The following is a 12,749-nucleotide window of genomic DNA, read 5'->3' on the forward strand; positions in this document are numbered from 1 at the left end:
AATTTAAAAATGCTTGAAGATTGTTTTTGTTTTATAACTGGTTATTATTAACTAGGATGTACCCTAGCAAGAAATACAAAAAAAATAGGGAAAATACGTTGATTTTTTTTTTATTGAATTTTAGAATCTTAAACATCCTTTAAATAAAAAAAATATTAAAAAATTAATAACTCGAAAACGATACACTTTTGCATAAGCATTTTGGGGGTCATTTGATAGCTATTGTCCTGAACTATAACCCTTTAAAAGGATCGTGACATATTACCCTGTAACTCTGTATATACATATACAATGTTTACCTTTACCCCATGAATAAGGTACAAACATAAATTAAGCACAAAAAACCTGAACAAAATTGGTGCTTTCTCGTATAAAATATTTAATTTTATTCCAATTTTAAGACCATATTTAAAAAAAAAATTGAAAAAGAACGCTCGTGTGCTCAAGGTACAATTAATGAATGTATGGGTGATAGCACACCTTGGGAATGAAACGGTCGCCGCATGGCTATTTCTTTTTTTTTGTAAACGAAACATGATATAAAAAACCGCTGAGTTTCTTTCACCGGTTCTTTTTAGGGTTGAGTGTTTCTTTGCCGAACCGGTGGTAGTTCCTAGTTTGACTATCAATAAGCAAGTATGTTTGCTTCATTTTTGAATAATGTATTTTGATTGGATATTTTACATTACAATTAAATTATTTTAACTTATTGCTTAGATAATTTTCTTAAATTGTATTATATATTCATTTACTAGAGAAACGAGCAATGATTTTAAATCTGTTATTTTATATAATAATGTAAATAAGAAAACAAATATCAATCTATTTTCCATTTATAAACAACACATAAGCATTGGTTTTTGTTATAAAACAAATTAAAAAAAAGAAGTAAAATTATTAATTAATGTAAAGTTGGAGAAAAAAGAAAAAAAAACTGTAACAAAATCAGCAAATAATTCCTAATTTACGCTTATTTGAATTACAATATCACTTTCCTTCTTTTTAGAAGGGAAGTTATATTGCAATTGAGGGTAATGCAAGGGTATATGTTTTATAGAATAGAATAGAATAGAATAGAATAGAATATGCTTTATTGTACACATTAAACACAAACACAAAAGAAACGAAAACTATTTTGTATAAAAGGCGGACTTATCGCTAAAAGAGCGATCTCTTCCAGACAACCTTTGGGTGAAGGACATGAAATAAATAAATAAATAAAGCGGTAAGGAGGTGTGCTAATCATCACAATATTTTATTGTGGATAATATCTAAATTTTCACAATATATATTAATTATTTAAGTATGTACGGTAAATGAAAGTATTTTAACATAGTTAGATTTACATGTTGGTACATGAAACAATGATTTCTTTCTTAAAGTACTAAGTCATCATCATCATCATATCGGCCGGAAAACGCCTACTGCTGGACGAAGGCTCTCCCAAGAATTTCCACGATGGGCTAAACTGCTAAGGCATTTAAAATTAATATTACTCAAAAGAAAATCAGAGTCAAATGAATTATGAAGAAGTTTGTACCAAAATATTTCGGCTCTTACATGTCTACGTGTTTTAATAGAATTACAGACACAGATAAGAAACGCATATGATTTAAAAATATTTATTATATTCAGTCGTCTAATGTCCGGTTAGATAATTGTTTCTGAAACAATATGCTTAATTTAAAAGCGTACATAATAAAAGTTTAATAGGCTTCTAAGTTGCATGTACGCGACGAAGAAACAAGCCGTTTTCGGCCTTACTTAATCAATAACAATCGATTATGTTGTGCGAAACGCCGACGTAAATAGGAAAAAACTACATGCTCGGTTATCATAATATTCATTTCTAGTTCCTATAATAATCAATAAAACATTCGTTTTACTTTACAATTATTGCAATCTACAAGTAATGAAAGAAAAAATACCTATTTTCTAAGTAAATATTATCCTAAAATCAATGTTTTTACGTGTAACTTACTCTGACAAGCTCATTGCTTGCTTGTAGTTAGTATATCTGATTATTGTTATTAGAAACTTTTATTACAAGAATATTTATTAATTCGCTAAGTGTATGTTTATTTTAAACCAATAACATATTATTATTAATAAAATGAATTGTTTTAAATATATTATAGCGATGCTTAAAATAATTTAATTCAATTTATCGACACAAAGCATATTAAATACTCTATAAATCTTATTTCAGATTATATATTAGATTATATTAGAATATTAAATTTATTTATAATCGCTTTATGTATATTTTGAGTTGGCGGCTAGTGTCCATTAATAGACATTGCGAAAAGCAGAACTAAAATTTTATAATTTATATAGTGTGATGATGTATCGTGAGATGAAGCTATTTTAAGTTAATTTTTAAGCCAGTAAGCGAAAGATAGATAAATTTGAAACAAGTCAAGGTCATCAATGTCTGCCGAGATACCATTAGTAATAATATATATAATTTATTTTACAGAACTGCTATCCAAAATACATTTTTCTTCTTATCTACCAGTGCGAAACCGGGACGATTAACTACTTATATATATAGTCGGAATTAGACGTGGCATGTTTATTTTTCATAAAATACCTGCTGATATAAAATCGTAATTAAAATTATAATTATTAGCGGAAATGTACATACTTATTGTTAAGAAGCAATTTTTCAAATGAGTGTAGGATTTTCTTTTGACCCAGTTACAAATTGTAGAAATACGTAAAAGTTTATTTAAAAAAATGTGGCCATTGAGGCATTTCAATGCATTTAATTAATAGAATAATAATTTATAATTTCATACCGTATATAGCTTAATTTTTAACATGTGTCTGGTAACATACAAACATATATGTAAGTAAAATATTTTGAATCCGTTCCATGTTCATATTTGTATTGCCCACGAAATGAACGAAATGAAAACCTTTAAACATAACGGTATTACAGAGTAGCAAAGTTTCGTTACTAAAAATAAGTCGTTAAGGTTTCTGCTAAAAATTTACTTTAAGCATTTTCTATTCTTGATATACATAAATTACCTTACTGTTTACTTTAAGGTATTTTTTGATATTTTATTATTTGTTGACGATAATTTCTTACACCTTAGTGTTGACAGAAAATAATGCATAATCAGTAATAAAAAAAATCGCATACAACAAATAATTTTGTTTCGAACGTTCATAACAGAAATATTAGTATAATCGATAAAACGTTTTTAATCTACATTTAAAGCAACGATGGGATAATGATGGAAACTAATGGGCAAAGCCGAATAACTAGACAATAATACTTAATATTGATTACAGTAATCAAATAATTTTGGATATCTTACTATAACCATGTCTTATGATATATTATATTTGACATTAAAAACGTATTCGTGCAACATAAAACATCTGCCAAGGCTATTTACATTCTCAGAACTCTAGACTTATCTCAGAAATGTTCTTAACAAAGTTAGCGTACTTAAATTTGCATCGCAGCACATTTACAATAATGTTACGTATTTTCAATAGAAACAGTTACGAAAGATTATTTTTAATAGAAATTGTAACAATCAATTCTTTGAATTTGAGTCTTATGTAAATTTTATTTTATGTATTTTTTTGTTATATAATTGCGTATTATTCAACAAAGTATTATATATAATATGGAAGTCAAAACTTACTTCCTAATTTTATTAAGAGAAAGCAGTAAATATTGTTTTTTTTATTTATTTTTTTATTCTTTGTAAAATGATAAATCGAAGATTCTTTTAAGAAGCTAGTTGGAAAAAGTATACTTTGAACAGAAGTTATTATGTATTTTAAAAAATCCTCAGTCCACAGTGCTAAGCTAACATCTTAATTTTCTTTATTATTATTGATCTGAATCACCGCTCATCTTGATAAGATGTTTTAAAGCTTTTTCCATTTCGGTTGGTAGATATACGTGTGGCTGTATTTCATCGCACATGCAGCTTTCTTAACAATGCTTTCCTTCACCACTCATACATTCACCGAGACGAATTATAATCACAAATTAAGTTTGTTTACTCAGTGATGTTAGCTACTCAGCCGAGTTTTAACTTGTGCACATGTCGGTTTAAATTCGCGCGGTCTACCCACTACGAGTTAGTCAAGATAGCTCCAACGTATACTAAACTTCCTCGTTTCTGATACGCACCGCTAAGATCTGGAATACCCTCCCGACCTCCGTTTTTCCCACCACCTACAATATAGGTACCTTCAAATCTAGAGCGAATAGGCATCTTCTAGGCAAGCGCGCTGCATCCTAGACTGTATCATCACTTTCCATCAGGTGTGATAACAGTCAAGCGCTATCTTATATATTTAAAAAAAAAAAACGTTTATGGGCACCGCAGCGTGCGGTAAAATCGATTAGCGTGAGGATTAGTGGACAGCTAAAAATAATAAAATAATACATCACATATTCGTTCATATTACTAAAACATAAACCGTATCCGTGTGTTATGGAATTCTTTAATATTATAATAGTAATAGAATATACATTATAAATACTTTAAATTAAATGAAACATACGTATAAACTGTTTTACGACGAACAATAAACTGATGAGCTTACAATAGAGATGAATAAACAACTCATATTAAGCATACAAAAATATATATTTAAGAATAGGAAAAATATATGATATTATATAATTAATATGGTGTAACAATGATTTGAACAGAAACTTCTTAAACAAAGTTTCATGTATAAGTATATGTGTTTTCACATTTATCATAATTATTAATATATAACCAGTTGTACAGTGCATCATTTGTTTTTATTGTTTTTTAAGTTTAAGCACTTCCTGTATTATATTTTTGCGGTGTACAATAAAGTATGTTAAATTAAAATCATGATCAATTTATTGATTGAACTAGCCAGCCCGTACGTTTTCAACCTGTTCGTAGTGTTTTAATATGATAAAAACAAAAAATTAAAAGCAAAATATATTCAAAGATTAAGCCCCTTATTAAGTTTTAAAAATATGAAATCTGTAACAATATTACTTATAAACGGTGCTGTTCGCAGTTCTAGTTAAAACACTGATTACAATCTTCCTGTCATTATTGATATGACATACGAAAAAAGAAAACAGCATTGTTTAAATAATCATCAGCTATCATGATCGCAAAAGCTTTGAAACACATTACATAGAAATAGATTTAAATTTATCCATGTAAAATAAACTGTGAAAAATATTTTTCGTGACAACCCGTTTTAGTGTGAAGAGGAAATTACAGAACTACCAAAACTAGCTTAGAGAGTTAACTAATCTAAACAGAATTTGTATTCTTCTGTCTTATAATTTAATAAACTAAACTGAGAGTTCACTAAATTTCGTTCTTCATTAAATTTTAATAAGTTACATAATTATTTATTGTATTTATTCGAACCGTTCTAACAAATACGGCTCGAAATTCGAGCATGCACTTGTATCGCGCCTAATATGTACCGGATCCGTGTGATGCAAAGAAAGCGCTAGCAAATAGAGCAAGGTTATATAGCAATTGATTTTTAAATTGAAGCTCAAATTCTATTCTTTTGCCGATTTACATCTTACATATATTTATATAATATATTTTCTATTACTACTTATCAAAGGCTGTACTTGATTTAGCATTACTATTATTCTTTTATATGTGGTGCGCCAATGTAGGTATGTTCCCTGGGTAAACTCATCGGATTGATAATTAATTATTCTTCCGACAACCTAAGCCTACCTCATAACTACTTTATATTATTTCATTTCAGTTTATGCATCTCTCAGAGCCTGTGTGTAATTACACGTACAAGGGATAATTTTAGATCCTAGGGTTGGTGGAGCTTTTGCAACTTTGCAAAGACTGATCCTTCTTACAGTGCCTGCACAAGGTATACGTACCACTTCATAAAATTTTATAAAAAAGGCCTTATAAAAAGAAAATTGAAATTAAAAAGAAATATTTTACGTTTTTTTATTTATTTTTACATTTCTTTAATATATATCAGCTCAGTACGGGCAAATAGATAATTCGCGAATTACAATATATCTCTTAAATGTATGCGATAAAATATTTAAGTTAACTGTACCAAGTTGGAATGGGTAGCTAGTAAAATAAAATCACAGCTAATTGGAAAAAAAATTAGGTGACAATGTTAAACATTTTTACTAATAACAACATAGTTTTTACCAGTAAAAAATCTCATATCACTAAACAGCAACACTAAAGGGTTGCACTCTAATATCGTGCCAGTCCACTACTATCTTGAGACTGAGAAACCCCACCTCTTATTTCTCACGGAGACGCAGATTGGTTGTCCGTCCGACGTATCGTATCTTTCTTACCCAGGGTATACCCTGGAGAACAATTTTAAATCACGAGCAGGCATATGCGTTTATGTCCGGAATGACATCTGCTTTCGGCGACTCCGACGATTTGAAGACACCACATTCTCGGTACTTTGGGCGTTGGTGGATACGGGTATGGAGAAAATCCTGTATTCCTGTGTATACCGATCGCACAGCGACAATCAGGAGACAACAAGGCTCTCAGAATACCTCAGTGAAGCGGCTGACACGGCTCAACAGTTGTACCCCACAGCCCAATTAGTGTTTTTGAGGGATTTTAATGCCCACTACAAGGAGTGGCTATTTCCATACCAGGACATTGAACATGCTGGGTTAGATGGCTAGCCTTAGCGTTAGATCTCACCCAGCTGGTCCATGGTGCTACGCGGGTACCTGACGTTGACTCGCATAAAGCATATTGCTTGGACCTTCTGCTGACAACTGATCCAGACCGTTACTCAGTATCGATCTCTGCACCGTTAGGTAAGTCTGACAACTGTATGGTGAAATTTGTATCTGTCTACTCGCCGCCCAACCCCAGCCCCACTGAAACTCGGCGGGTGTGGCAATACAAGTCAGCAGATTGGGAAGGAATGCGCTCTTTCTTTCCCTCCCTCCCTCTATTAGTGCGCAAAGTGTGACAGATTTGCTACGTCTACGGTCTGGCTATGGAATATTTTATTCCGTTTTCAGCAAGACAATGGTACGTATCCTTAATACTAGGCTCCTGACGTACCTGGAAGCCAATGACCTTCTCAGTGACCGACAGTACGGATTTCGCCGAAATCGGTCCACTGGTGATCTTCTGGTATACGTCACACACATCTGGAGTGAGGCCATCGAAAAACATGGGGAGGCACTTGCTGTTTCATTGGATATCTCGAAGGCATATAAGGCATCTTTACTGGTGGTAGGGCTTTGTGCAAGCTCGTCTGGGTAGGTACCACCCACTCATCAGATATTCTACCGCAAAACAGCAATACTTGATATTGTTGTGTTCCGGTTTGAAGGGTGAGTGAGCCAGTGTAATTACAGGCACAAGGGACATAAAATCTTAGTTCCCAAGGTTGGTGGCGCATTGGATATGTAAGCGATGGTTGACATTTCTTACAATGCCAATGTCTAAGAGCGTTGGTGACCACTTACCATCAGGTGGCCCATATGCTCGTCCGCCTTCCTATTCTATAAAAAAAAAAAAAAAGGCCTTTGACAGGGTTTGGCATGATGGCCTTATCAGCAAACTTCCTGCATATGGCCTGCCTGCTAGCCTGTATGCGTGGATTTTAGACTTGCTGAGGAAAGAGTGTTACAAATGGTGGTTGATGGCCACTCCCCCTCCCTCTTTCCGAAATGTGTCCGTACCTATAACTGACCAACTTGACTTTATTGGTCATTACTCTCACGTCGACTCTAAATTTTGGCTCTTTTATTGAGCCCAAAGCCCAAATAGCCGCCCGAAAGCTTGGTATCCTCTCCAAGGTTAGACGTTACTTTACTCCAGAACAATTGCTCAGCTTATACAAAGCACAAGTGAGGTCTTGTATGGAGTACTGCTCTCACCTTTGGGACGGCTCTGCTAAGCACCACCTTCGAGCTCTAGAGTCGATTTAGAGGCGTGCCAGGAGGCTGATAGGAGACGAAACATTGGTCGTGTTTAGACTCCAAAGTCTCTAACATCGACGTGTGGTTGCATCACTTTCAGTCTTCTATCGGATACATTTCGTAAAATGTGCGCAGGAATGACATGAACTAATTCCTTCCGCCCCCTTTTACTATCGAACGGCTAGGCAAACGCGACCAATTAGTGCCATAGGTACACAATGGAAATATCCCGCCTACGTACGAAGCGCTTTGAATCCACATTCATCATTCGTACTGCGAAACTGTGGAATGCTTTGCCTGAGTCCGTATTGCCTGATCTGTCTTGAAATCCAGAGTGAACAGGTTTCTTTTAGGCAAGCGTGCTACATCAGGCAAGTCAACGGCCAAACAATTGCCTATTAAGTGTAAAAAAAAACTGACTCGTATGCACCCATAAAAATTATCATTAATAACGTGAACATAAACATGTCAATCAAAGCGTGGTTGAAACCACGTAAAGTGGAGATGGGCTGGACACTTGGCCAGACGGGAACTAAAGTCATCAGACTTTAGTCCATCTACAGTCACCGAGTGGTAATCTAGAGAATCGAAAAAGCCAGAGGGTAGAACACCCACTCGATGAAAAATTAGAAAAATGGCAGGTGCTCAATGGATGTGATTAGCGCAGGAGTGGGCTTGGCGCGCCGGTGAAGAGACCTGTGTCCAGCAGTGTATTAATATGGGCTGAATATAATGATGATGATAGTAATATTTGCATAATTTTAGTAAACATTCTCGAATAAACTAATAAACTTCACAATAACATTGTAGCGTTTGTAGTACAAGCAGTAACTAACAGTCACAGTACTTGTACATCAGCTAAATTGAGTGAAAGATGACGTATCGCGGCAGCTTTAGCTCTTGTGGTGATATTTCGTAATAACGATCAATTATGACCTGTACGTCTGTTTTAAATGCGGACGACCTCGACTGCGGAGCACGAGCTAGCACCACACCTTCGAAGTTACTGACTCCCGGTGGATCCCATGGTGCGTCGTTGCGGGCTAGTCCGCGGCCGTCCATAAAATCGCATACCGTAATAAAACACTGTTACAACGACATCTTATACAAGTCAAAATCTTACGATAGGTACGACGAACTCAATTAAAAAAAAATCATTTAAGAATCATTCATAATCTATATTATATATTTTTTTAAACTTGCCTAAGAATTTCATTAAACGTGTCATTATTATTCGCTTGTGATTGTGTGATTTTTCATGGAATTTTACACGTGAAGGTTTAACAAGTTTTATATTGTCACATTCAATATCGCAATTAACAAATAACCTTTTCAGTAAAACAAAATATGAAAGTTAAAATGCATTTTTTATCCATTTCCTTTGATCTTTTAAAACTAAATACAAACAAACCGTTGCAAATGAATATGAAATAATCCATGCACTTAATAAAGCAGTTGAAACTATATATCTGTATATCGAATAAATTCAGCACCACAACGAGTATGGGCAATAAAAATATTAAAACATAACAGGAAAATGCATCTTATTTTAATATATATAGTTCGTACGTATCAGCTACAATATAATAATGGTAACTAATATGTAACGGTATTTATTTTCTTTCATAAATTGGAAGAAAATGAAGTAGAAAATTATATTAATAAAATATAATTTGAATACAGTTAACGTCCGGGATATTACATGGCTGATAACATCATGTTATTGATAAAATATTTAATTTTAAAATTTCTTCATGGTCTATTATACGGTTATTTGGTTCCATAATATTGAAATAAGAATTTAAGAAAATTCTTCTAGAAAATAATAATTTATGCTTTGATCTAATATTCCGGAAAGTTTAAGGTTTCTTTGAGATTGTTTTTTTTTCAGAATGATATCATTAAGTAGGTTCTGATAGAAGTCAGTTACACGCTTACTTCACATAAACCTCTATAACATGCCTGTGAGTAGTTCTATATAAATTACTTATACATGTTTTGGTCACTCTTGGGAATTTAATTCGAAATTGAAATATTAAAAATATTTGTATTTTACCTGGATATTAAGTCACTTCCAGCCGGCTTCTCATCACGTTTCTGTATTTTGAAGAATATGATCATGATTTCTGAAAAGCATATATTTTTTTAAGCTTTTATAAATCTATTTAAGTAATCTATATTTATACTAATATTATAAAGAGGTAAAGTTTGTGAGGTTGTAGGGGGCAGTCTCTGGATCTACTTAACCGATTTTGAAAATTCTTTTACCAATAGAAAGCCACATCGTTTGTGCGTGTCATAAGCTATATATTAACCGGAAAAATGAAAAGACTTTTCTTGGTCGTGGATTTTCAAAGTAAGTCGAAGAAGAAATGGTCGAACGAAATCGTTTCTTACGAACGCTGCCTTAACGATGAGAGATATATGATTGAGTTCTAGAAAAAAGTTATAGAGCTTGATAATGCCTACAAAAAAGTAAGCGACTCATATGTCTTACTTTTATTATTTAAGACGCAAAAAGTAGTTTTTTAAACAAAGCCAAGATTTGCAGCTTACTTTTGAAGCATACTTATTTATTGCAGCATAATTTGATATTATTATAACAAAATCATAGCCCTATAGTCCTGTTGACAGATTAATTAATTTGCCTCGAACGAAGTATTAAATTTCGTTGAATTCTGGCTGCTAGGCACACAAAATTTCCCTTGAAATATCTGGAAAATCGATTGCTATGATTGAAGGTCTAGCAAAACCATATGCATATGAATAATAATTTATTAATTCCTTTTTTTTTCATTTTGAAATATATAAATTTAGCAAACGTAATAATTTAGTAATAAACAAATTGTCAATACTGTTATCATTTTAAGATCATTCAAAATCATGAAGGTCATGAACGATCATTGGCAAGTTAATACAATTTTAAAATAATTTAAGCGACATTTTATGCTACAAAAGCATAGCAAAGAAAGTAGTGTAACTATCTAAAGGAAATTTTTTAATTGTATATACATAAAGAAAGCAATTTTTGTAGACCAGGCTTAAAAATTAACTGCGTATTCAGTTCACTGAACAAAGACGAAAAGGCTTGATCCACCTAGCTGCTTCATTTTAGGAATTGGTGGAAACACGTGTTACCAAAATTATATCCGACCAAGGCAGATTTCCTTACGAGTCTGTTTTCTTCATCGGCAAAAACGAGATGAAATATAAACACAAATTAAACATACACATCACATGAAAGTCACTATTTACTGACGAAACGAAATATTATAATAATAAAACTCACGTTCTAATTCATCAAAAGTAAAATGTGTGTATTTCTGCATTTCAATCCACATTGTACCATGTTTTTTCCTAAACCTTATCTCCTCCATAGGATCCAAAGCTGAATCCAGAGATGCAGACATATTGATTTCTTAATATGCAATTCAAATATAGTTAAATTGTTTGTTGAATGTGGTTCAGCTATTTTAATAAAATTTATGTAGTAAAATTTTAGGTTAATTTTGTAACTAATTGTCAGATAACAATGACACCAAAAAGTACCTACCTCTCTTATTGTTATTTTAGTATTTACATATGAAAAGGCTTTAAAAAATTTCATATACATATCAAAATTAATATTAAATACAGTAGTAATCATGACCACATGCTCAAAAAAAATTGCGATACATAATTAGTACGCATAGAAACGAAGTTAGCAGGCAGAAGTATCTCAAGCCATCTCGAAATATATACGCCTTTATGCGATACTACCCGGGTCTACATAGGATGTTTATGTCGTAATAACTCCATTGGTTTACGCAGTACCTGCCGGTAGTGCGGTGCACCCTAGTAAAGCTCAAAGTCGACTTGATTTTTTCCGACATATTCAATAATCATCGTCAAAGTTCAGCCAAATTACACAAAACATTAATGTATCATACACCTAAACCTTCCTCACGAATCACTCTGTTTATTGGTAAAAATCGTATAAAAATCCGTTTGGTATTTTTACGTTTATCGCGTTTTAGATTGACAGACAGGGACGCAGCAAAGGGACTTTGTTAAAATGTAATGATGTTATGAAAAACGCTACTCGATAACGTCAATAGGCTTTAGTATTCAAATTGAAACATTGGCTTTTGTCATTAAAACTACTAATTATGATGTACTCCAAAAGTTCGACTTATTATAATATATAAAGCACTTAAGAACTCACCTTACAAAGAAATATCATATAAAATTTTATTTTATTTATTTATTTATTTAACACTTTTTGCACAACATATACATAAAATGAGAGAAGTAGGAAACAATCAAATAAAAAGGAAATAAAAAAAATGGTGCGCAAAGGCGGTCTTATCGCTTATAGCGATCTCTAACAGACAACCTTTGGTGAAAGAATTTTGTAAGAGAACAGGTAAGTGCATTTAAAAATAAAGATTTTCTTAGTAGAAATAATTTTCAGTCATTAATTTTGTTTTTGATTTTGACTTGTTCGTAACCTTTTCACAGCTAAACGCCAATGAAGACCATGCGTTTTCCAGAACCACACGTCTACCAGCACCTGTCATCAATGAAAAGCAAGCGTTTTCCAGGACAACACGTCCATCACCAGTAAACATCAACCACCAAACATCAGTAAAAATCAAGTGTCTTTTGGAACCACACGTCGTCTCTCATCATGTCATACTCTTGCAATTACGGTCAAAGTCAACCTCGAAACAAACGAAATCCGCCGAAATGTAAAAAAAAAGTTCATGGTTCTAGTTGCATCCACGCGATTTATCATGTATCCTTGAAAATTATAATTGGCAGACATTTT

At 32.7% G+C, this 12,749-nt stretch overlaps 1 protein-coding gene across 4 annotated transcripts in view; it reads right to left on the reverse strand.

The window, feature by feature from the left end:
- The window catches only part of LOC126780248 (calaxin-like), a 31,460-nt gene extending 20,075 nt beyond the window's left edge, over positions 1-11,385 (reverse strand). For 2 of the 4 annotated variants that reach the window (XM_050504553.1, XM_050504552.1), the window contains exons 1-2: positions 11,229-11,385; positions 9,996-10,065 (exon numbers count right to left, since the gene is read on the reverse strand). In XM_050504553.1, coding sequence (XP_050360510.1) covers positions 9,996-10,065; positions 11,229-11,349 — 191 coding nt within the window. In that variant the 5' untranslated portion in view covers positions 11,350-11,385. The other 2 variants (XM_050504555.1, XM_050504556.1) reach the window with 2 other exon arrangements.
- Positions 11,386-12,749: the final 1,364 nt, after the last annotated feature.

This window comes from Nymphalis io, chromosome Z (genome assembly GCF_905147045.1).
Source record: "Nymphalis io chromosome Z, ilAglIoxx1.1, whole genome shotgun sequence".
Taxonomy (NCBI): domain Eukaryota; kingdom Metazoa; phylum Arthropoda; class Insecta; order Lepidoptera; family Nymphalidae; genus Nymphalis; species Nymphalis io.